We start from the raw sequence: 26,416 nt of genomic DNA on the forward strand, positions 1-26,416 counted from the left end.
AGGGATGTTTGATTAGCCTCATCCTCAGGCATAACACAACAGCTCCTACGCCATTTAAGGAAGCAAAAGTACAGGTATTCTGGTTTTATTGTAACTTGAGAGGTAAAAGGGAAGAAGAATTAAATTACCCCTGAGGGAATTCTGCGCCAAAACAATAAAAATTATGCGCACAATATTTTAAACTTCTGCAAAATTCTGTAAATTTTATTTGTCAATAAATGTGGCTCCAGCATGGGGGTGAGGAGCACAGACCGCTGGCTGCATTGAGGTGAGCGATCACCCTGAAGCCCCTACCTCCCCCAATACAGGGACTTGGCAGTGAGGCTGCACCTGACCCTGACACAGTGCAAGGGCTGGGCCTGCCCCAGAAACACCCCTGGGCCCTGCCCCTCTGCATTGAGTGCACTGAGTGTGGGTGGGTAGGCTCAGCCCAGCAGAATCCAAGTGTGGAGGGCCTTAGTGTGGGGGGGAGAGGTTTCTGTGTGGGGCAGTCTGGGTGCAGGTGGCTCAGTGGGAGATCTGGATGCACAAGGACTCATTGTGGGGTTCCGGGTGCAGGGGCAATGGGACTATACAGGGGATCCAGGTGAAGGTGGTTGGGCTTCAGAGCAGGGGGGTCTGGGTGTGGGGGGCTAAGTGGGGAGGTCTGGGTGCTGGATGAGTGGGCTTGATGGGGTGGGAGTCCAGGTGCAGCTGGTTGGGGTTCAGTGGGGTGGGGGTCTGAGTGTGGGGGGCTCATCTGAGGGGTCCAGGTATAGGGGGGTAGGGCTTGTCTGGGGGAGAGTTTGATGGGCCTGCTTAACAGGGGAGCTCCAGTTGCTACCAAGGGGAAGCTGCAAGCCAGGCTCCCGCTTCCCCCGCATGATTCCCCATCCCCTTTTCTTCTCCATCCCCCTCCCCTTTTCTTCTCCATCCCCTGCCCTATTTCACCCCCCTTCCTTCCCCACTGCCTCTTCTTCCCCCCCCCCCACCCCGCCTTCCCCAGACCCACTGCCTGCACTCACTGTTGTAGCTTCCCTTTGCTTCCCTACTGTTTTCTGCAGGGAAGCACAGGAATTTGGGGGAGGGTGTTTTCTGCAGGTGCGCAGTCATGCAGAATTCCCCCAGGAGTAGAATTAGGATGATGAGCCAGATCTTGGGCTGGTGTAAATTATCTTAGCTCCACTATAGAGCTGATTTACAAAGGTCAGATTCTCCACTTATGTCACTTGTTAGATTGGAGGGATGAAAAGATTTTTAACCTTATGGAAAAGAAACCCAGGTGCGTTCACATCACAGAGTAAAGAATTAAGGTCAACTTTGCAGGGAGTAAGCTCCATCTGCCCGCGAACAGTAGAGCTTATTACTCAAGCAACATCATAATATTGACTTGTAGGGTTTGGTGTCATATCTAGGCTAGCCTGTTTATTTCAGATAACATAACTTATTTCCATGGTTTTCTTTTGTTCTGTTGTTTTCTCTGGTTTCTCTTCAGATTGTATACATCTTTTGCCTTTTACTAAAGATTTCCATGGAGAAGAACCGTTTATTCTGTCAAATATATTTTTAATGTTAATAAATCTTGATGTTTGTTTTAGGAAGTAGCAATATTGACTCATTAAACTATGATGGAAGTATTTATTCTGCAGTCTTTTATTAAATGAAAAACATAAAAGCATGCCCTGTACTAACTAGTCCCAAAGAACACTGCTCTGCCTATGTGTCCTTACGGCTGTTACAGTAGGCTCCCTCCTTAGGACAATATTCACCAATCATTTCTCCATTGTTATTTTAATGCCTTGTTGCTCTTTGAGTGATGGTCCCTATTGCGTTCCACTGAGGGCCCCCCCAAAAACCCACTCTCTCCCCCCCCCCCCCCCCCCCCCCACCCTCCCTGTCATACTCTACCCCACCCCACCCCATTTGAAAAGCACGTTGCAGTCACTTGGGACTGGGATAGCTGCCCATAATGCACTGCTCCCAATGCCGCTGCAAGTGCCACAAATGTTGCCACGCCAGTGCGCAAGCAGCTGTCAGCGTGGACAGACTGCAGCACTTTCCCTACTGCACTCTCCGAAGGTGGGTTTAACTCACAGCGCACTACATCTGCAAGTGTAGCCATGCCCATAGTGTCTGTTGGTCTACTCATACACCCTTGCTTCGCCTCATGGTTTCCTCCAAGGTGATAAAGGGCAGGGTGGACTGACCGTGCCTCCAGTTTCTTCTTACTGCTGCCTGGTCCAAGTCGGAGCTGCTAGTGTCCTCTAGTTTATGACAAACTTAAATAATTAAATAAATAAAAACAGTTTTACAATTGCATATAGTTAGTTTTATTCTGGTTTTTGCTGTTTTTAGTGTAGTTTAGTGTATAGTAATTGTTTTTAAGAGATAAGAGACTTTGGGAAATCTGCTTACCAGTGCCATGCCCTCTCACCCCCACTCCCCATGCCTAGGTATTGGATTATGCTGAAGATGATTGGGTTCAAGATCTGCACCTCCTTTCCGTGTTCCTTCTCAGTCAGCAACGAGCACCAATACTGCCTCTACTTAACTGCTAGGGAGAAACCCACATTTCATCAAGGTGCAGTATCTGCCTGTCTTTCCCAAGCCATACCCAGTTCTCTGCCTCAAGAAGCACCTTCTGGAGGTTACCATGAGGCCACAGTCAGATCCAGGCCGGGGAACCCCCCCACGTGCATCGACCTGAGAATCCCAGGAGTATGCCTCCGACCATGGAGATTGAGTCTGGTTCCAGTGGTACTAGTACTACGCACCCCATGCTGGGGCCTAATCAGGAGGCAAGGAAGCATGCACATAAGCACGGCATGGTAAGTCTTCCTCCAGGCCCAAGAAGGATGATACACCTTCCATGAGTTCTAGCCATGGAGAAACGGTGTATTCCAAGGCTCACAAGCAAGACAAGAAATTGCACAGATCAGTGGTACTGAGCACTGAGCCATGCATGCCTTCCAAGTCGGCCCCCCTTAACTCAAGGGAACCATCGGTATCAAGACAGTCCTCTGCTTCATCTCCAGTTCTGGCTACACGGAGGCTGGAAATGGCGCCGGAGCAACATGAACTCTTTGCCCTTGGGGAACCAAGATCACCACGCCTTACTCTGCTGTCTGTGCCTATTGAGGTACGATCTCCAACCCAGGGCTTACCTCAGTCGACTTATGCTTCCACCCATTTGCCTATAGTTTATATGGTCCACCAACATTGGAACTGGGATCCGAGTTTTCATCATTGGAGGATTTGGATGAAGTGTAAGGGCCGCTCATCTCCTACCACCACTACAAGTGCCCTAAGGGACCACCAGCTTCGTGGCGGTACCCTACTTCCCCCCAACAGAGGAGCCACTGGTATCCCACTCCATGGGGCCCTCTGCAGCATCCTCTGGAGCCATCCTGTTGGCCATATTGACCTCAATGTCCACCTTTGGAGCCTTCCTATTCAGCAAGAGAGGGTTCATGCCTATCCCCGCTTGGGGCACCCTCAAGTAGGTGTTTGGAACCAGTTTTGGAGGATGAGCCACTCAGTCCAGTTCTGATAGTATTGAACAGGAAGGATTCCCATCATCCTCTCCAGATGCTGCTATGTTTTTCCCCCACCTGCCAGTTCCAGGACTTCCTACGCAGGGTGGCTGAGGACCTTCATATTCCACTGGAAGAAGTACAGGACAAGCAGCATTAGCTTCTGGACATCCTTCATGCCTTGGTACCGACCAGGGTTGCTCTATCAATCAATGATGCCATTCTTCAGCTGGCTCGGACTGTTTGGCATACCCGGGCCACTTACACACCTAACCCCAAGGGGGCAGAAAAAAGGTACTACATACCAGCCACAAGGTCTGAGTTTCTATTGTCCCACCTCCCATTCAATTCCCTCGTGATCCAAGCGACAATGGAGTGGGCCAGGTGACAGCACCCACGCTCCACCCCAGGAGACAAAGATGGCAAGTGGCTGGACCTTTTGGGTTGCAATGTTTTCTCGTTGGCTAGCCTCCTATTTTGGATATCGAACTAGCAGGCCTTATTGGCCAAATATAATTTTCTCAGTAAATTGGAGAACTTTATTGGCAAAGATCAAGCCTGTTACCAGGCTATTCTGGACGAGGGCAGACTTATACAAGAACAGCACTTCAATCTGCTGTAAATGCAGTGGATACCTCTTCGTGCACAATGGCTATGGAAATGGTTGTGCAGAGAGAATTGTGGCTGCATTCATCTGGTTTCCCCAGGGAGGTACAAAATACCATAGGAGGACCTCCCTTTCAGCGAGTCTCCCCTGTTTAACCAGAAGACTGACAGTTTCCTTCACTCCCTCAAGGATTCTGGAGCTACGTTATGATCTCTGGGTATCTATACCCCTGCACCCAAGAGAAAATTCTACCATCTGTGACCTGCACAATGGTTCAGGACTCCCCAGTTTTTCCACCAATGACCCTATGAACCACCTCACAAGCGACAGAAGACCCAGCGACCCTGTCCTCTGGGACCGCCTTCACAGCCTTCAGCATCACATGCTCAGTTCTCTCAGAAGTGATACTTCTGAATGCACCTAGAGCACCACCAACCACCTTCCCTCCTACCGTGCACCTGACCCACCCCCTTCGGGGTGGTCTAGCACTCTTTTTACCAGCTTGGAGTGCAATAACAATAGGTGGGTCCTGGATGTTGTTCGTCATGACTATACAATCGAGCTCACAAAGCTACCTCATCCACATCCCCTGTCCCAATCCCTCCTCAGGGACCACACCCATGACAGCATACTCACTCTAGAGGTAGACTCTTGACTGCAAAGGGGGGTGGTGAAACACATTCCTCTGAACTATCCAAGCATGGGGTTCTATTCCACTTATTTTCTGGTACCCAAGAAGGACGACGGGTGGAGACTAATCCTGGACCGCCACAGTCTCAATCGCTTCATCCGCAAACCCAAATTTCATATGTTCACCTTAGCAGCCATTATGCTGGCACTAGAAAGAGAAAGAGGCATGTGGCTTATGGCTCTTGATATGTAGGATGCCTATTTTCACATAGACATCCATCCAACCCACACAAGGTTCTTGAGATCTACGGTAGGCCCTCAGCACTTCCATTATCGGGTCCTACCATTTGGACTCACTAGTGCTCCATGGGTCTTCACCAAAGTTTTCTTTGTGGTAGTGGCCCACCTCTGGCCTCAGGTCTGTCCACCACTGGAGGAAGGAGAGGACTTCAGGGGGCAACTGTCGTCAGAAAGTCCATGGTATGTCATGTGGGTGAATAGACTCTCTGGAGCCACAGCTGAAGACAGTGAAGGCGGTGGTCAAGGAGGGACAGGCAAATCCTGACCAGAACAGAAGGACTGTTGATTACTTGGGTGACAAGTTCCTGCCGGGTGTGGAATCTGTCACTTGGTAAGTAGGCTCGTGCTGAGACCACGTTGATGGAGGTCCCTATGAAATGAAGGGACTGTGTGGGCACCGAAGTTGATTTTTCAACATTTACACTTACACCCAGGGAGAAAAGGAGTCTGAGTAACATGGAGATCGAGGCTTGAGCCACATCTCTTGATTGCGCTGCTAGTAGCCAATTGTCGTAATAGGGGAATATAAGGACCCCATGATGCCAGATGTGGGCTGCTGGACAATGCTGTGAAGATGGTAAACTTTATAAAAGTTCATCCCTTGAATTCCAAAATCTTTTCCACTGTTATGAAATGGGAAGTGAGCACATCAATCTATTGCTCCACATGGATCCTACCATTTGGTTGTCATGAGGCGAGGCCATGACATGTTTCTTTGAACTTCACTCTGAGGTCAAGATATTCTTTACAGACCACCCATTCCCACTCTCTGCATGATTCAGTCTGGCTTTCACGGCTGGGATACTTGTCATATATATTCTCTTGCCTGAATGATCTAAATCTAGGACTTCAAGGGCTGTGGGCTCAGAGTTATGGAATCCCAAATAGGAGCACCTATTTGAAGTCGATGATGAAAAAGAGCTGGAATTCTAGGCTCGCTGAGTGGAGGAAAACAACACTGAAGTTTTTCCAAACATGCATGAATTCCTGACAACAAATGAATTACAGTTGCAGGACAATGTTAAAGCTTGGGAGTCACCTAATTGGAATCAATATGAGCAATCACTCGAAGAAGAAAAAAATGGTTACTCACCTTCTCATAACTGTTCTTTGAGATGTGTTGCTCATATCTATTCCAAACCCACCCGCCTTCCCCTCTGTCAGAGTAACCGGCAAGAAGAAACTGAGGAGGCGCCGGATCAGCAGGGTCATATATGGAGCGCCATGGAGGCGCCACTCCAGGGGGCTCCACAACCAACTCGATGGGTGCTGCTAGGGAAAAACTTTCTGACAACTGTGCACACGGTGCACACACACCTAATTGGAATCGATATGAGCCACACATCTTGAAGAACAACAGTTACGAGAAGGTGAGTAACCATTTTTTCTTTAAGATGTGTGGTCCCTATCTGTATTCCAGTTCCACCCTCCTTCCCCTCTACTGTGGATCTGTTTGATTTGCAGTGGAGAAGGAACCAGAGCACGGTTGGTCCATCCAGCCCTCCTCTGTACAAGACCTGGTGCAACCATAGGACCCTGGTTGTAACAATGATCTATACGGTCACAGTTTGTCAATAACGTCACACTCACATCTCAAAGAACCTCCAGTTACAGGTAAGTAACCTCCTCATCTAATGCCTGATCCTGCACGTTGCAGAGCACCTTCTGTGAGGTGCTGCATGTCCTCAATTCTTACTAAAGTCAAATCACATGCACGCTCATTGAAGGGAAGTTGTGCATGGAAGTCAATGGAAGGTGAAGGTATTCAGCACTTTATAGGTTTGGATTTATCGTTTGTATGTTTGACTTGACTTGACGTGACGTGGCAACTTATTCCATACAGTTTCTTCCTTTGTGCGATATAATCCTGATATACGGCTATTGAGGAGTCTCTGAATGAGCAGATAACCTGTCTCCTCTGTTTAGGTTCTGACACAGTGCCACGTGGAATCTGAGCACCTCCCAAACATATAAAATAGAACACAAGGAGATCTCTTCAGAGCAGGGCATCTGGTTAACCTCTGAGAAATCCCTCTCATGTAACTTTTTTTAAAACCTTCATTAGATCTCCTCTCTTTTGCCTCCAGTGTGAATAAGAATTTTTAATTTTCAAACCAAAATTAATTGTGGTTGTTGTAGCATATTGCAGACTCTCTCAAACTTGGGGTTAATTATCTGCTGGTGTGAAGTGGTACAGCTGTGTTGATTTCAATGGGTCTGTGCCAGTTTACACCAGCAGAGAATCTATCCCTCTGACTTTCTTTCTGTTTGAACTTCTGATACTGTTACGTTGTAAAATGTTTTCCCCATTCCATGGGCTGTGCTGTTTCCATGCATTCATTAGTCTCTCTGAAAAAACAGATAGCATGCTATTTAAAGTATGATTTAGAAGGTGTTTAAAGCGATTGCTGGCATTGTTGGTTGATTCAAATGGGCATGGTGTTTTATTAAAATTACTTTCTGTTTTCCCCCCCATCTCTTAGTGGTCAGAAAATATATCCATTCCTATGTGTTAATGACTTCATGAAACTAGCACTGTCCAATGGAAATGATAAGCTTGAGTTACCTTATGGAATAAAGAGAGCAGGTAAGTATTTATTAGGGATGAGTACAGTATTAAATGTAAGCTATATCAATGGGTATGTCTACACAGCACACTAAGCCTAGGTCTGTGGGACCCAGGCTTGTGAACACCAGTGTTTCCACACCCGTACTTGAGAGTCCACACTGCATTGTACACCTGGGTTTACAGTTGATGACCTGGGTCTCACAGCTGTACTACATTATGCAGACCTCCAGACTTGGGTCTGGAGCTTGACTATATCCACACTGCAAAGTGACAGGGCTTGGACCCAAGTCTGGTTCTGACACACCCCCTAGCAGGATCCTAGGACCTGGGTCCTGAGTGCTTGCTGACCCAAATCAGACTGATTTGTGTGTGGAGGGAAGGGGGGTTTGGGCTCAAACCGGAGTCGGATTCCAGGCTTGGTGTGCACTGTAGACATCCTTAGTATCAATTATTTTATTTTTATTCAGGTACAGTACTATATAATATATATACACACTACTATTGTTAGAGAAGCAGTATGTAGACAAGGGTGAACCAGTGGATATAGTGTAGTTGCACTTTCGGAAAGTTTTTGACAAGCTCTCGCACCAAAGGCTCTTAAGCAAACAAAGCAGTCATGGGATAAGAGGGAAGATCCTCTCATAGATCAGTAATGGGTTAAAAGATAGGAAACAAAGGGAGGAATAAATGGTCAGTTTTCAGAATGGAGAGAGGTAACTAGCAGTGTCCCCCAGGGGTATGTACTGAGACCAGTGCTGTTCAACGTAGTTGTAAATGACCTGGGAAAAGGGATAAACAGCGAGGTGGCAAAGTTTGCAGAGGATACAGAATTACTCAGGATAGTTAAGTTTCAGGCAGACTGCGAAGAGTTACAATGGGATCTCACAAAACTGGGTGACTGGGCAACAAGATGACAGATGAAATTCAATGTTGATAAATGCAAAGTAATGCACATTGGAAAACATAATCCTAACTATACATACAAAATGATGGGGTCAAATTAGCTGTCACCACTCAAGAAAGAAATCTTGGAGTCATTGCGGATAGTTCTCTGGAAACATCCACTCAATGTGCAGCAGCAGTCAAAAAAGCTAACAATGTCAGGAACCATTAGGAAAGGGGAGTCCGGTGGCACCTTAAAGGCTAACAAATTTATTTGGGCATAAGCTTTCATGGGTAAAAAACCCATTTCATACAGCAGGGACACTGCTATTTACCTCTCTCCATTCTGAAAATGGACCATTTATTCCTACCCTTTGTTTCCTATCTTTTAATCCATTACTGATCCATGAGAGGACCTTCCCTCTTATCCCATGACTGCTTAGGCCTGGTCTACACTGGGGGGATCGATCTAAGTTACGCAACTTCAGCTACGTTATTCATGTAGCTGAAGTCGACATACTTAGATCGACTTACCGTGGTGTCTTCACCGCAGTGAGTCGACTGCTGCCGCTCCCCCGTCAACTCTGCCTGCGCCTCTCACCGAGCTGGAGTACAGGAGTTGAGAGGAGAGCGAACGGGGATTGATTTATCACGTCTAGACTAGACACGATAAATTGATCCCCGCTGGATCGATCACTGCCTGCCGATCCGGCAGGTAGTGTAGACATACCCTTAGTTGCTTAAGAACATTTGGTGTGGGATCTTCAGATGCATCTGAAGAAGTGGGTTTTTTGCCCATGAAAGCTTATGCCCAAATAAATTTGTTAGTCTTTAAGGTGCCACCGGACTCCTCGTTGTTTTTGTGCTTACAAACTAACACGGCTATCCCTCTGATATTTGACATTAGGAAAGGGTTTGATAATAAGACCATAAATATCATAATGCCACTATGTAAATGCATTGCATGCCTACACCTTGAATACAGCATGCAGTTTTGGTCACCCCATCTCAAAAGAGATATATTAGAAATAGAAAAGGTACAGAGAAGGGCAACAAAAATGATCAAGGGTGTAGAACAGCTTGCATATGAGGGGAGATTAAACAGATTGGGACTTTTCAGCTTGGAAAAGAGGTGACTGAATGGGGATATGATAGAGGTCTATAAAGCCATGAATGGTGTAGAGAAAGTAAATAAGACCTGTTATTTACGCATAACACAAGAACTAAGGATTTTAATAGGCAGCAGGTTTAAAACAAACAAAAGGAAGCATTTCTTCACAAACACATAGTCAACCGGTGGAACTCATTGCCAGGAGATGTTATGAAGGCAAAAATTAGAACTGGATTCAAAAAAGAATTAAAAATGTTCATGATGGGTAGGTCCATCAGTGGCTATTAACAAAGATGGTCAGGGATGCAACCCCATGCTCTGGGTGTCCCTAAGCCTCTGCCAGATGCTGGGACTGGACAACAGGGAATGGATCACTTGATGATTGCCCTGTTCTGCTCATTCCCTCTGAAACACCTGGCATTGGCCATTGTTGGAAGACAGGATATTGGGCTGGATGGACCACTGGGCTGACCCAGTATGGCTGTTCTTATGTTCTTGAATTCTTATGGTGTAGAGAGATGAGAGTCAAGAACTACTAAATTTTCATCCCAGCTTTGCCACTTACCTTGTGGCCTTGGGCGAGTCACTTAAGTCAGACTTTTAAAGGGATTTAGGCATTACCCATGCAGCATGACAAGGCCAAGTGACTTAGACAGCTAAGTCCTATTTTAAAATGTGACTTATGTATTTATAGCCAGATTTTTAAAAGTGTTTAGGCACCAAAAGCTATAGATAGGCACCTAAACACTGTTTAAAAATCTGGGTGGAAGACAATGGGATTTAGGCTCTTAGGGGCCAAAATCACTTGAAAATGGGTGATAAGTGCCTTGCAATGCTGACTGGAGCAATCTCTACGTACCTTTAAAATTCTGGTCCTTAGTCTCTCTGAACCTCAGTTCCCCACCTGCAGAGTAAGGGTAATATCATTTCTCTACTTCACAGTCATGTTGGGAGGATAGATATATTAAAGACTATGAGGCACTCAAATGCTAATGATGATGGAGAGCCATTTAATTACCTTAGATAGATAAAATGGCTAACAGTGAACCTTTTAAGATGCCACTTGTGATTCTTGTCCAGGATTCTGGTCCACCATATTTACTGTATTCATCTGTGTCGAGCAGTCTCAGATCTGTAGTCTCTGAACATGAATCCCATTCTGTTCTCAGACCCAGGCATGTGTGGGAGAGGTAGGGCAGCTGTTTATCCTGGAGAAGTTGTAATAAAACTGTATTGTGAACTAACATATAGTCTTAAATTATGGTAATGTTCTGATTCTATTTTCTGGGCAGACAATGAATGGACAAAAGCTATTCTGGTTAAAAATGCTGTAGTCAAGGTGGTATCTTTATTTCTGCACTGTGAAACACTGACCACTTTCATTTGAAACACTTTTTTCATTTTCTGCTTTCTAGAGAGTTATTTTCGCCTAGCCCTTTCAAGACTGCATAACTGCAAACTATTCAATGAAGATAATGGGTGAGGTTGTTTTTTTGTTTTTGTTACTGTTCTTGTGTTTTAAAATGTAACTGTCAGTCAGAAAGTGAGATCAGTGGAGTTATTCTGGATTTACAGTAGTTTGAGATCAGAATCTGACCCACTGTATTTTAAAAATATATAGAGAGTGATCCCAATGTATAATTAAGCCCAGTTTTAAATTCAGGTAGGGTCAACATTCAATAATTGTGGGTAAATTAGAATCTTGATTTTGTTTTGAAGAGGGTTGAATGCTTTAGCTCAGTGGTTTGAGCATTGGCCTGCTAAACCCAGGGTTGTGAGTTCAATCCTTGAGGGGGCCACTTAGGGATCTGGGGCAAAATCAGTACTTGGTCCTGCTAGTGAAGGCGGGGGGCTGGACTTGATGATCTTTCAAGGTCCCTTCCAGTTCCAGGAGATAGGATATCTCCATTAATTTAAAAATTTAAATGAGTAGTCCTATTGAAATCAATGGAATTACTGATTTGAGTAAGGGTTTGCAGGTCTGAGCCATAGCTTTGAAAGGCTGCATTGCATGTACTTTCAAACATGCCAGTTCCCTGTATGGGATACTTATATTTGTGATACTTACATGTTCTCTCATCATAACTCTTATTCAAATCCTGGCTTCCATTAACAATAAAAGTAGCTAATATAAATGTATTATGCAACAGTGAGTAAGCAGAACATTTCTTTTCCACCCATCCCTTGCCAAATAGCCTCAAAGAAAATCATATAAACTTCTTCACAACCTCCTGTTTAGGGAGGTTGAGATTATTTTTTTGCAGTGAAATAGTGGACTGTGTCTTCCATCTATTTTGAATACCATTTTTAGGAAGGAACTCTCCCATAGTAATTTTAAACTTGAAAGGCTTTGCTTTCATTTTAAAATTATTCTTTTAACATTGGAAAATGCAAGAAGAGGCACTTTGCAATAAATTAAATATTTAAACTAAAATTAAGCTTTTATAACTTCAAATTAAGAAGCTCCCCAGCATGGTGGGTGGGTGGGGGTGTGTGTGGAGAAAGGAGACTTTGCTGGACACACAAGTAACCCAGATATTAATATAACAGAGCAGTGGTCCTTTAGATTTCTGGTCTTTATGTAGACCTCCCACTGTGTTAGACACAATTATTTATTGCCTTCTCCCACCACCACCTTTTTAAATAAAAGTAGATAGACAGTACACCTCTATCCCGATATAACGCGACCTGATATAACACGAATTCTGATATAACCCGGTAAAGCAGTGCTTGGGGTGGGGGGGGAGGGGAGGGCTGCGCACTCCAGCAGATCAAAGCAAGTTCGATATAACGCGGTTTCGCCTATAACGCGGTAAGATTTTTTGGCTCCCGAGGACAGCGTTATATCAAGGTAGAGGTGTACTTGAGGTTCAATTTACAGCAGTTATGGTTAACTCACAACACACTTACTGCCAATTAACTGTTAAGTGTGCTTGCTAAAGTGTCCTAGGAATAACAAGCTATTAAAAATGGCATGTTTGATACCTAGAGCATGGTCTTAGCAGCCAATCTGTTTCCATGTCTGCACTGGAAGAAGTTGTCCTTTAATCAAAAGTTTCTGTGATCAAATTCTAGTCCTGTTACGGATGTCTCCAGTAGTCTCTGCTACATACCCAAGGCTCCTATGAAACAGAATCGGACCAAGAGCAGAACATATCTGCTATAAAGCAACAACTATATTGTACAATTTTAATCCATTCGCTTAAACCATTTCCATCATCTCTCAAAAGTAGACAGTGATCAGATGCTACTGCACACGCTAGATAATGAGGATAAAAATAATGTAGAAACAATTTGCATATGCTAGACCTGCAGATAGATTTAGCCTATTCAAGCCCCTTAGTATAGGCAGAGCTGCAAAACTAGTCTTCCTTCCCACAACCCTGGGGCTGTCCAGCTACCTACAGAGTCCGCAGTGCAAAGAAAAGCAACTTCTGGCCTGAGGGGCCATTTCATTAGCCAGGCATTGCTGAGGTGAAGGAATGCCCTGGCCATGGCCCCTAAACCAAAGATTGGGAAGGGGGTGACGTGGAAGTTACTGTGGTAGCTCTATACCACTTGGGGATTCCCCTATAGAGGATGAATTATTTATTGGCTGGTTAACCTAGCTTTAAGGACACTTTGTATCGTCAGAGCAGCACAAAGCAGCCTTAATGGACGAGAGAGTGATGTCCGTAGTTTTTATACCTTCACACCAAACAACCGGAGAGAATTAAAAAAACTGGGGGTGAAGGGAGTGCGGGAGAGAAACAGTGGAGAAATCCACACCTGTGAGCTAAAGATCTGTTCATAAGTGGTGATTAGTCCATCACATTGGCAAAAATCTATAGGGCCAGATTCTCAGCTGTGCTGACTTTGGAATCTGAAAAGCGGAGAAGAGCAATAGAACAGATAGCTCTAATCATGCAAATAACAGACATTAACTACTATTTATAGTGCCTGGGATAGCGGTGTGGTGTTATCTATATTGAGCACTTAAAGAGGCATGTGGTTGCTGTTGGCAGTTGAAAAACTGACTGATCGAAGGACAGATTATTATGATGTAACTGATTTGCATTGTTAGTGCTGCTCAGAGTTCGAAGTGGAAAAACAATTGGTGGAAATGTACACATTTCTCCCCTGCTGTGCCCCTTCCTTCTTGGTTTCTCCCCTTTCACCTTCCTCCTTCCCCCACTAGCCTTCTGTCTCTCTTTTCTTTCCATCCCTTAGAGGCTGCCTTTCTGCTTCCCTTCACTTCCCTTTCCCTTGGCTGCTACTCTCCTACAACCCAGCTGGCTCACTTTGAACCCTGTGATATAACTAGGAGCAATGGAGCAGAATTAAGAGAGGACATTTTTCTATTCCAATTTTTCCAGCAGTGAGGGGGGTCCATTAAACTCTAGGATACACTCATTTTCTTCATTGCTCAGGACATCTTAAAACTAGATTGGACAAACAGCTGGAAAATCTACTGTAGGGAGCAATCCTGCAGTGGCCTGTGTCATCAGTTGTTGGCTGTGTGTGTGTTCGTGTTTGTGTTCTCACTGTTGGATCTGGCCAGATAGCTCACACAGCAGACTCGGATAGAACTGCCCAAGAAGACCACAGCAGTGAAGGTGCTCGGCCAGGTTTATTGTTGACGGAGCACAGTAATAGCACCCCATAGACTGGAAAGGGATACTAAGACTTGTATGCCCGTTACAATGGACCAGCTCAGTGAATGGCAGGACTTTCTGTTCCCCCTCTTGGCTGGACAAAGGCACATCCCCTGTGACCCTTCTTTTATACACTGATACAAACAAGTTACATATTGCCCTTCTGATGTGGTTAGTTACGTCCCTTTACCTTGTACAAGTTGGTTTGGTCAAAACATCTGTATCTGTCACCCTGACCTTATCTTTAGGAGGGGTCAGCGTGACCTATATTATCTTTGGGGAGTGTGCTTATACCATACTTGTTATTGGGGTTTTCTGATACTAACCTTCTGGAATGTGTTTACATGAGTGTCCTGTGCCTAGCCTTTCTTAGGGCTGTTTGTGTTTTTGCAATACCAGCCTTGTTCTTGCCAGGTTCTGTGAACTTTCTAGTAGGCTTGTTTTGTAACAGGGCCTGACAACTGCTCACAGCCTGACGTTTGCTGACTTTACTTTATATCAGCAGGGCCTGATTATTTTAGTTCAGGCCTTAGGCCTTATACCAGGCCTCATGTCTCAGGCTCTCTCTTTCTATTACAGCCTGAAGAGATGGATAAAAATGACTAAACAGGCTTTCTCCGTCTCTAACTTCTGTGATACCAAACCACACTGAATTAGGCCATTAGCTGGATGTTTCAGCTAAAATATTCATCAAGGAATCAGTTAATTATATTAACATTCAGATGTTCATCATTGGGGCCCTACCAAATTCATTTTCAATTTCACGTTCATAGCTTTTTAAAAATCGTAAATTTCATGATTTTAGATATTTAAATTTGAAATCTGTGTTGTAATTTTAGGGGTCCTGACCCAAAAAAGAGGTGTGTGTGTGTGTGGGGGGGGTGTTGCGGTACTGCTACCCTTACTTCTGTACCCTTACAGCAGCACACTGCATTCAGAGCTGGGCAACTGGAGAATGACAACTGCTGGCCGGGAGCCCAGCTGTGAAGACAGAGCTGCCGCCAGCAGCAGAGCAGAAGTAAGGATGGCATGGTATGGTATTGCCACCCTTACTTCTGTGCCGCTGCCTGCTGAGTTGGGCCTTCAGTCAGCAGCCGCCACTGTCTGGCTGCCCAGCTCTGAAGTCAACAGCACAGAAGTAAGGGAGGCATGGTATGGTATTGCCACCTTTACTTCTGCACTGCCTTTAGAGCTGGGCACCTGGCCAACAGCCACCACTCACTGGCCACCCAGCTGAAAAGGTAGCGCAGAAGTAAGGGTGGCAATACTGTGACCCTCCACCCCCAATCAGCACCTTTTGGGCCAGGACCTCCTGTTTGAGAAACACTGGTCTCCCCCAAGAAATCTGTATAGTATAGGGTAAGACAGATGGGCAAACTACACCCCGGGGCCAGCATCCGGCCCTCCAGACGTTTTAATCCAGCCCTCAAGCTCTCGCCGGGCAGCAGGGTCCGTGGCTTGCCCCACTCCAGCTGGGGAGCGGGATCAGGGGCTTGCCCCACTCTGCATGGCTCTTGGAAGCAGCAGCATGTCCCCCCTCTGGCTCCTACACGTAAGAGCAGCCAGGGGGCTCCGCACGCTGCCTCTGCAGCTCCCATTGGCCAGGAATCACACCAATTGGAGCTGCAGGGGTGGTGCCTGCGGACAGGGCAGCGCGCAGAGCCACCTGGTCGTGCCTCTGCATAGGAGCCGGAGGGGGGACATGTTGCTGCTTCTGGGAGCTGCTTGAGGTAAGTGTTGCTGGAGCCTGCACCCCTGTGGAAACTGCTCTGGAGCCACCTAAGATGTGTTGGGATCGTGTGCCAGCCCTTTGCACTTCATTTCAAGCGTTGGGACTGCTTTTTGCAAAATTCAATTTTGTTAGACACCTACCCATTGAGATGTGTTACAGGCTGAGCAAGAACCCCTTGTAAAGGAAAGGCATTTCCCAGTGCAGATATGGCTACAGAACTGCTATTGAAAAGCTACCGTACAAGTGAGATCATTATAACTAAGGCTGTGAGTCGGTCATGGAGGTCACAGAAGTCATGGATTCCATGACTTTCTGGAACCTCCATGACTTATGCAACTGCTATGGCAGCTCCAGGGCCGGTTGCACTGGCTAGTGCCGGAGCAGCAGCGGTCCCAGGGGCCATCCCGGAGGCTGTTGGAGAGCAGTCCCCAGGGGCCTTGGAGCAGTGGGCAGCCAGAGGCGTTCAGCCCCTGCTGCTGGAGCAGGGGCAAGCTGTCAGCCCCTGGGTCCCCGAGAACATTGGTGCCCCAGGAGCAGCTAAGATTTAGTCAGGGGTATTTATAGTAAAAATCATGGACAGGTCACAGGCCATGAATTTTTGTTTATTGTCCATGACCTGTCCATGACTTTTAGTAAAAATACTCATGACTAAATCTTAGCCTTAATTATAAAACTTTGACTAGGCCTGAGGGACATAGCATTGGCTTATCTCACCTCTTCTGTACAGAGGCAGATTAAGGTTTTGGGGGACCCCGCCCCACCCCTTCTGCCTGCAGCCTCGCCCCCATTCCGCCCTTTCCGCCTGCAGCCCCGCCCATAGCCCCACCCCTTTCTGCCTCTTCCCTGGGGTGCCCCTGTTCCACCCAGGGTCCTCCTCATTCTGCCCCCCCACTGCAGCCCCACAAATCCTTTTGCTCCTTTCTGCGCCCCTCCCCCGTGACCCCAAGATTGGAGAAGCTCTGTCCCCGTGCCATGGTCTGGGGCCTCAGCAGAGAGTGAGCGCTCCCCCAGTCCCAGGGCCTCAGCCGAGGTATGGGTGCTGGGGCTCCCCCCCGCCAGCGTTTCTGTGGGGAGCAGGGTCAGGCACTGGGGCTTCCCCTGCTGCCCCGGGGCTTCTGCTGCAGCGCAGGTATGGTGGGTGCTGGGTGGGGGGCTTCCCCCGTCCCATGGCTGCTGCTGCAGAGCAGGGTCAGTGGATGGGGACTTCCCCTGCCCCGCTCCGGCGGCCGGGGCTCTGGGATTCCACTGCCAAGTGGCGGATTTTTTCCAGGGCCGTCAGGTGGCTGGGGCCCCTGGGCACAGGCCCCGTCAGTCCAGTGGCTAATCTGCCACTGCTTCTGTAAGCTTTATTTTTCAGTATTGTCTTTGGGTCTGATTCCACCACCCTTGCTTATGTCAAGGACTACTTTACTAAATCGGTAGTCCCATTGAAAGAAATAAGACTGCTTTGTATATTGAAGTACTACTCGATAGGCGAAATTACAGAACCTTAGTCATGTTGAGTAGTACCTTAACTTATCGCATAGTCATATAAAACCAACTCCAAGGAGTGCCCTTTGTAGAGTGCTTTGCTATTTATTGATTAAATGTGATCTGTAAATGCTAGGTGTTCGATTAAAAAAGTCATTGTTTCATGGCTGTGACAGTTTCAGAAATAACTCAGTCTGGGTTGGGAATGTGTTAATATCAGTGTTTGGCTTCAAATGCTGCTTGGGTGCTGATGGATACCCACTTTACCACACACAAATCAAATTAAATCAAATCCAAACAATGGTAACTAAACTAAAAATCCCACCCTAAGCCATATTCTGTTGTTCTTGCTTTCTGTGCTACCCCTGAAGCCAAAGGTTCATAAGACAGGTACAACTTAAAGGAAAACATAATAAATTTGATGTGTTTGATGAGCATGCATATTAAAGCTCTGTTTGTTCAACAGTGTGATCTGTAGAAGGTGTGTTGTTGTTGGTAATGGAGGAGTTCTTCGAAACAAGACACTAGGGGAGAAAATTGACTCCTACGATGTGGTAATAAGGTAAGTTGTATCTCTTCTTATATAACAAAGTTTTTTGAGCAGCTTTGGAGTTCAGCTGTTATAGGTTAACCTGTTTAATAATAAAATTCCGTTCTATCCTGGATATTCCTGACTACTTAAAGCAATTTGTAAAACAATAAATTGTGTGATATTATATTCTATATAATTAACAGATAACACTGAGTGATGGTTAAGGTTGCACCAAGACCCATCTCACCCACCCATATCTTGGAAAACAGGGAAATAACAGATAAAAGGAAAAGTATCTAACATTCCTTGCCACCTTCATTTTGCTGTTGACAGCTCTCTTCAAAGGGCATTCACTTACATCTCCACCGCATATAGAAAAGTAATATGTACCCCAACTTTATTCAAAAAGCTGTCCACAGCAGCGCTTAGGTCGGTGTAACTTATGTCACTCGTGTGTGTGGCTTATTCACACCCCCGAGCAACATAAGTTATATTGACATACGTGGTAAGTGTAGACATAGTCTCACATTCAATTTGTGATCTACTGTATCCCCCAGATCATTTTCAGTAGTGCTGCCACCTACCCAGTTATTCCCCAATCTCCTAAGTGCTTGCAACCTCTCCCAGCTTGGTATCTTCCACAGATTTTATATGTATATTCTCCACTCCAGTATCTACATCATAGAACCATAAGGTTAGAAGAGACCGCAAGGGTCATCCAGTCTAATCCCCTCCCAAAATGCAAGATTTATTGTCTAAACCATCCAAGAGTAGTCATAATTTAGTTTATGTACTAATACTTCCAATTCTTCCTGTTTATTCCCCATACTCCTTGTATTACTGTATCGATATCTAAGATTTTGAGCAGATTTCCCTGTTGTTGCTTCTATGATGGTATTGCAGTTTTCCACGTCTCTGCCCCTCCCAACATTTACCTTCTGGTAAGGTTGCCCTTTTTTACCTGTGGGGTTTTGTCACCGGTCCCTTTGAACCGAGTGTAAAGCCCTCCTCACTAGGGTGGTGAGTCAGTGCACAAAGATGCTCTGCCCCTTCCTCAAGTCCTGTAGTGGGGTAGTAAGCCCTATATTGGATACACTGAATCTTCCTAAAGCCTCTATCATGTGGAGATAACTCCTGAATCGTCCTCATAGCTTATGTCTTCATTAACGTGTCAGCACTACTCCTGTGTCTGCATTGTACTTTAGGTCATTAGTAACAATATTGGCTTTGATTAGTAACATTGTATAATTTGTTACATCTCATAGCCTGGGACCAACACAGCTGCAACAACACTGCAAACAATGTTCAAGCTGTAACTTTTAAACCTTATATAACTCTTTATACAAAATATGTTGTAACTTTTAAACAAACTTTATTTCAGTCTTCTCCTAGCAAAGAATTGAATTCTTAGTTTCATAGCTAAGAGCGATATAGTGATTTTAAAAAGGGATCCCAAGAAAATGTCAGGCACTAGAAAAATTTTAATCATATGGCACCCTAGCATGACTTTAAGTGTAGTGGTACTACCACCAAACTTCTTAGTATTGTATTGATATACTGTTTAAAATGTATATTGTGGTGTAAATTAAAACAGTGCTTTACAAATAGAAGACATGCTCATTCGCCCATAAGAGCTTACAATCTAATGGCATTAGTTTGCAAACAGTGCTTTCTACAGCCAGTAGTCAATTTCTTTAGAGTAAATGGGACCAGTCATAGTTGTATGCATTATGCTGGGTAGCAAATGTTTGCAAGGCCAGGCCCTGAGAGAGATGAGACAAGACTCTTGAAAATTCAGGGAAAGGAAAATTATTGAGGGGAAGGAAAGAGCAGAATTCTTGGAAGAAGTAGCTTTGAAGGAGGGTTTTGGAGAAAGAGGCAGAGGACTTGATGGACATGAAGTGGTAATGTTGTAGATATTGCGAACAAGATAATAGAAGGTGCAAAGCTTAGTGCAGAAAGAGCCGAAAGGAGCAGTGAGGGAAGAGGATTGGGAAGAACCAAAGGGAGAGAGTTGGTGGTATAAATTAAGTAGCACCACAATGAATCAAACTTTCCTCTTAAATAAATCCTATTTTTTTAAAGTTCTGTGACAAGGGTATCTAGCTGATCTATGGTGTCTTTTTAAGTTCATGAAGACTCTTTAAAATCAACATGTATATACAGTAATCATTAATATTACAGTTCATAATTTTTTTTTCAGGCCCCCTCTCCTTCTGGAGTCAAAATGAACTCACTCATTACCATGGACCTGTCCCACAAATACTGGAACCATCTGTAACAAATAGCATTTTCCATAGTTTTTTTTCTTCTTTTAAGTATTATTCATTTCCAGGCTCCTCCCCTGAGGAGTCTGCAGCCTCAGACAAATGTGATACACAGTGTAATGTTTTAGACAAAGTGACAGAGATGATGGTGGGGGAGATCATCTTCTTGAGATTTTGTGAAAGCAGTGGATTTTAAGGAGGACTGGGAGAGTTCTTAGCATGTGGGGATTGGCAGATTGTTCCAAAGAGTACAGGACAGCCACAAAGTAAATGATCTGCGAAGGTGATTTATACCACCACTACCACCACTAGTCAGCTTGTTTCTCTTCAGGGCAGAACAGAGTCCCCAATATCTTGGCTCTCCCATTTTCTTTAATTCAGTATCTTTCAGAGCAGCAGTCACTCAGCATGTACAAATATCAATTAAAAAAATAGAAACTATATATATGCACCACATAGGTTAAATTAAAACTAGGTAAATGATGGACACAATCTGAACCCGAATCCTGTCGAGATACAGAAGAGAATTAATTCCCTTCATTTCTCCAACACTTAGAGAGTTGTATTGTCTTCTCTGGAACCTGGAACCTCCAGCAATTAATCAGTAGCTATCCGCGCCAGGTCTTCCTTGGAGTGTTTTCACCTCATTTGAGCATCTACCCAAGTATAGAATACACTGTCTCCAATTTCCCCTCTTTCTGAGCTGTGTCTCCAGCACAAATCCACCTTCAGCTGACTCTCCAGCAATTACCACCAGCCAGCAACTTCCCCATCCGTAAGTATACATAGATTTACCCTGGGGAATTGCCATGGTGACTGTCCTGTTTCTGCTCTAGGAGAGTTTAGCTTTGTAGTGACCAGCTCTATCACATTTGTTACTCTCCCATCTTGGCTATCAATTACTAAACAAATGAAACAAGAAAACAAAGGGCCTGGCTTCCCCCATCATGATTTAGGAGAAAATTGCTACTGAGTTAAACTGAACTAGATAATCTGAAGTTTTAAGACAGTGTTCCAATTTATGGGCCAAGTCAGAGGGAATTTTGCTGGAGTAGGACTGCATGGTTGGGAATATTGTCATTTATTTTGAACCTTCTTGACTAAATTTTCTTACCAGTTTGAAGACCCTGGACTAAATTGTCAATGCAGGATCTACCATATAACTGCACATCTTCCAATTAACATTATTAATAAAAGTCATGCTGCTAAATCCTTGTGCTATTTGCCCTGCAGAACCCATCAAAATGGATTTATGGTGATCCTTTTTGTATATATTATTTTTTCCCTTGCCTACAGAATGAATAATGGTCCTGTCAGAGGGTACGAAGAGGATGTTGGGAAGAGGACAACTTTCCGACTTTTTTATCCAGAGTCTGTTTTTTCAGATCCGATTCACTATGATCCTGACACTACTGTAGTTCTTCTTGTCTTCAAACCACATGACTTAAAGTGGCTCTGGAACATATTGAATGGTCATAAAATAGTAAGTTTATTTATTATAATTAGATAGATAGTTTTGGTTCAAATTGTCTTGGCTTTGTTTACCTTGGCTGAGTGTATGCATCAACCTCTTTGTACTAATCTTAGAAATAAAGTGCTGAAATAAAACTAAACAACATCTTGTTTATAATATGGAACTGTACATTTACATGAGCTTGCTTATATCAGAACAGTTCATGCTATGTTCCTACAATTTAGCTAAAGACAAGAAAAACTTTGGAAAATATTCTGGGTCAAAGCCTGAGCTGGTGTCAATCAGTATAATTGAAATGAATGGAACTACAGCAGTTCACACCAGCTGAGGATATTACCCTCTGTTTTGAAACCATTCTACCTGTCATATAGTTTTAGGATACTGCCCATCCTCTCAGCCCCAATTTCTATTTTTTTTTAAGTATTCATTCCCATTTGCTCTCTGTTTCCCCTCCAAATGGGAATTCTTTTGATCCACACCGGATCATGGAAGGGGAGAACAATTGATTTACATGGCAGATGGAGAAGGAGAATTTTTTATAGGACATGTGGTACTTTAAAAATTGAGTTTCAAGTGAAGGACATTAGACTTGTTTCTGCTCTCCCTTACTCTGGAATCACTGGGTTACCGGGGAAGGTAGAGTAGATGACCGTAATGGCCTCTTCTAGCCTTAACATTTATTAAACTTCAGTGGAATTACTCCTGCTGTATATACCAGTTCAAGTGAGATCAGAATCAGTTACTCCATTTTCAACATGAGCGATAAGCACAGTACCTGCCAACATTCTCAAAGCAAACATCACTAGATTCTGAATTTGCATAAATGTGGTGTAACTTGCATCATTTTGAATAAATCTGCATAGGCTATAGGGAAAACCCTGTAAGGTAGAGTGAGCAGCCCTGTAAGCAGCAGAAGGAACTAAAGTCAAAATGAATTAGGGTGACCAGACGTCCCGATTTTATCGGGACTGTCCCGATATTTCCTTGTTTGTCCCACGTCCCGACTGATGTGCGGTCGGGACACTGGACAAACAAGGAAATGCTCTGGAGCCTGGAAGTGCTAGCGCGCACCCCCCCCACCCAGCCCGACTCCGCCCCCTCCTCCCCCCATTGGCTCCCTCTCCGAATCCCCGCCTCTTCCCCAGGCTCACCATTCCTCCTCCCTCCACAAGTGCTGGAGGGAGGTCCCGGAGACTCAGGGGAAGCGCAGGGCCGGGGTGAGTGAGAGTCCAGCCTGGCCCCAGTTCAGGCAGGACTCAGTCAGGCGGTAGGGAGAGGAGGTGGGCGGCCCGCGGGGCCAGACGGCGGCTGTTCTCCCCCCCCTGGGCAGCGGAACTTGGGAGCAGCCGTTGCTGCAGCTCCCACAGCCGCAGGGGGAGGAAGCGGCCGATGGCCAAGCTCGGTGGCTGCGGCTTTGGCGCCCGGGCCCGAACCCCCCGAGCCCGGGCCTGCTGCGAGGACCCAGCAGCGTGCACGCTGCGCCCAGCCCCTGACCAGTCGCGTCTGGGCTGCTGCCCAGCTGGTGCAATCCCGCGGCGGCCCCGGGGCGGAGACATCGGCAGCCCAGGCCCGTTCGTTCCCCTGCGGGACTCGAGCGGTACGGGGGACTGTGGCCTGCTGCCCCCACTCTGGGGCCGCCGCGGGATAGCACTAGCTGGGCAGCAGCCCAGACGCAACTGGCCAGGGGCTGGGCGCAGCGTGCGCGCTGCTAGGTCCCTGCAGCAGGCCTGGGCTCGGGGGGTTCGGGAGTGGGAGCTGCAGCAGCGGCTGCTCTCGAGTCCCGCTGCCCGGGGGGGAGAACAGCCACCACCTGGCCCCGCGGGACGCCCCCTACTCTCCCTACCACCCGACTGAGTCCTGCCTCCTCGGGGCCAGGCCGGACTCTCACTCACCCTGGCCCTGCGCTTCCCCTGCGTCTCCCGGGCCTCCCTCCAGCGCTTGTGGAGGAAGGGTGTTTTTTTGTTGTTGTTTTTTGCCCCACCCCCTTCCGCCACGCCCCCCCGCATCCCGATATTTGACTGGGTGATCTGGGCACCCTAAAATAAATCCCCTGTCCATGCAAACGAGCAAGCAAAGTACAGAAAATACAACTGATCAGCCAAATTGCCTCAAAATCGTATAGGCCAAATTCTGCCTTCAGATACATAAGTGAAAATGCTGGTGATTTCAGGGGGAGATGTCCCCATGTATCCAAAGGTATTATTGGGCCCAGTGTTTTTCTAACTATCCTATGCTGTGCCAGAGATATTTAGGACTGTGTAATATTTTCTTTCTGGCAAACTTGTGTACAGGTTTTCATAATATGGTCATAAAAATGCACTACTGGTAGGTATTTCATATGCAAGAAACTCCATTCTTCTATATCCTCAGTGACATTTTGAGAAATGTAAAAAAATCAAAGACTCTATTGTAATTTTTTTTTTAAATCATGTGTGTGTGGCTTCTCCTCTCTGCCCACTCCAAATGCATGATGTGTGAGTTAGACTTTGATTTTGCTTTTGTAGCATCTCTACTAATCCTAAAAGTAAAACAATATATTTGACTATTACAGAACACTAATGGTTTCTGGAAGAAACCCGCCTTGAAAATGATCTATAAAGTTAACCAAATCAGGATACTCGATCCTATCATTATCAGAAAAACAGCACATGAATGGCTTCAGTTCCCAACAAAATTTCCCAGAAAAGAAGTAGGTATATTTTGTTGTTGTTGTTGTTTCAATTGTTTCCAAACAGATGATATAAATGATCACAATCATCTGTTTATTGTAATTATCTATGTTGAAAAACCTCTTTCAAATTTACACTATATTCTTTTATTGTTTTTTGGGGGGGTCTTTTTTATAATTTTGTTGAAATTTTCAATACACAAAACCACACCATGGCCTTGTTTAGTCATTGAATCTGAAGTACACCTGTATGTCTTTAAGTGTGTAGCATCTCCCATGCTTGTTTTGTAGTTTTAACATGAGTTAACTGGTTGAGATGATCCCTACAGCTTAAGCTAACACACATCAAAAATACACCTTTTATCCTAGTGTGGATGTGCCTTCTGTGTCTACATAGATTCATGTAGCATATACCTACAGAGGAAAAGAATACATAGTAGTATGTGTGGGGAGAGGGGCTATAAAGACTTCATCATAATGGGTCTAGACTGGCTGAATTAGCCACTGGAATGAGATGGGCAATATTCAGTCCTGGAAAAATAGTGGTTTTAAGGTCTAATGGCTCATAACTAGAATGGAAAGCTTTATATCACTGGCTTCTATCCTTGCTTTCCAATAGGACCTAGCCCTCACTTCAGCCCTGGAAAGTTCATAGACATTACATCACAACCATACAGCATTACCATGCGTGAAAAAACTAGATAGGTAATTTTGCAGAAGTTAGTAAAATGTATTGGTTTTATTTTTCCTCTCCCCCCTCAGTGAGATTCACAATATTAAGGTTTGAGTGTTGGAGGAATATGAAAAATGGTGCCAATGTGGTTTTTATTTTAAACTGCCTAAAATATTCCTAAAATATTTTTGTTTGTAAAATGTTCAGCATAAACAGAATACTTAATAGTGGGGTGTGTTATAAAGGGTTTAGTGGCACTTGCTTAGGTTGAAGTGTATTTATTAACTGAGCAATAGGGGCATCCTCAATTAAACCTGTATACCATCTGCCCCAGAGAGTCTTTCTGCGTTTAATACATTGAAGTGTGTGTGACATCTTACCTGTTCCTTCAGAGATTCCAAAAAATCACCATTGCCCAATATGTGGGTCACACTGCTGTGGTATTGAGTAAAGAACCACAAGAGAGGCAGAGGATAGTTTTCTCAGTGGTGCCGTTAAGACTGGGTACTGGCATAGAAGTCTGAGGAGTCACAAACCCAGGAAAAAGAAAGACGTTTAACCAGGGAAGCAGATACAGAACCCAGATTCATGGTTTTGTTGTTCAAACATTGTTTTTAATGATGAAATATATTTGTAACAAGGCCCTCTGAATTTGGGGGCTATTATTCCTTAGTGGGCTCCTGCATACATTCTATCCTTTTCCAACAGCCTTTTAGCATTCTAGTGGAAGGAGTGCCATCAAGTGGTAGCTTTGCAAATTGGAACAGAGCACTGCGATTGACTTAAGAGGCATAGAGCCATTCCAAGAAGAGGCAGTCTCACATGGCTCCCAGAGGGCAGCATTAGTTCTGGGGACCAACTTGTTTCTGTTCCATGGGAGGAGGGCGGTAAGAGTGTAAACACCCCCATGTTTCATCCCTGAGAGTGAGATCCAAGGAAAATTCTTTGAGGAGTTCCTCATGGAGTCTTGCATCCACCAGGCCCTCTCCTGGAGGTACATATGTGGGAAGGAGCAATCCAGGTCATAGTTTTTAAGTTTTTCAATCCCCTTTTTCTGAATATACATGTTGAACAGTAATGTTTCTTTTCCATCCAGTTTTGATCTTTTCCATTATGCCAACATTGCTGTCCCTCCTTTTGTTCAGCACAATGTCCTATACTTCTGTGTTTATTAGCATTGCACACAACATTAACACAGTTCTAGAAGTAGCAATTATAAAACCATATGTGCTCCCCTGTATGGGCTGCCTTGTCAGCAGCAATGCTAAAATATTACCAGGTCATTCATAAGCCATGCCTATTCTTATTAAATGTCTGGCTCTCAGAATGGGCTATGCTGAAAGGGGTCTAGAATC

At 45.1% G+C, this 26,416-nt stretch overlaps 1 protein-coding gene and 1 pseudogene across 5 annotated transcripts in view; both read left to right on the forward strand.

Moving 5' to 3' along the window:
* ST3GAL6 (ST3 beta-galactoside alpha-2,3-sialyltransferase 6) overlaps window positions 1-26,416 on the forward strand; it is an 85,488-nt gene that overhangs the window by 50,116 nt on the left and 8,956 nt on the right. For all 5 annotated transcript variants that reach the window (XM_034789858.1, XM_034789848.1, XM_034789866.1 and 2 more), the window contains 5 exons: window positions 7,533-7,636; window positions 11,027-11,090; window positions 17,914-18,009; window positions 21,543-21,729; window positions 24,272-24,409. In XM_034789858.1, the coding sequence (XP_034645749.1) occupies window positions 7,533-7,636; window positions 11,027-11,090; window positions 17,914-18,009; window positions 21,543-21,729; window positions 24,272-24,409 (589 nt within the window). The remainder of the gene's footprint in view (window positions 1-7,532; window positions 7,637-11,026; window positions 11,091-17,913; window positions 18,010-21,542; window positions 21,730-24,271; window positions 24,410-26,416) is intronic.
* Window positions 1,459-1,568, forward strand: LOC117871436 (annotated as a pseudogene).

The sequence above is a fragment of the Trachemys scripta genome, chromosome 1 (genome assembly GCF_013100865.1).
Source record: "Trachemys scripta elegans isolate TJP31775 chromosome 1, CAS_Tse_1.0, whole genome shotgun sequence".
Lineage (NCBI taxonomy): Eukaryota > Metazoa > Chordata > Testudines > Emydidae > Trachemys > Trachemys scripta.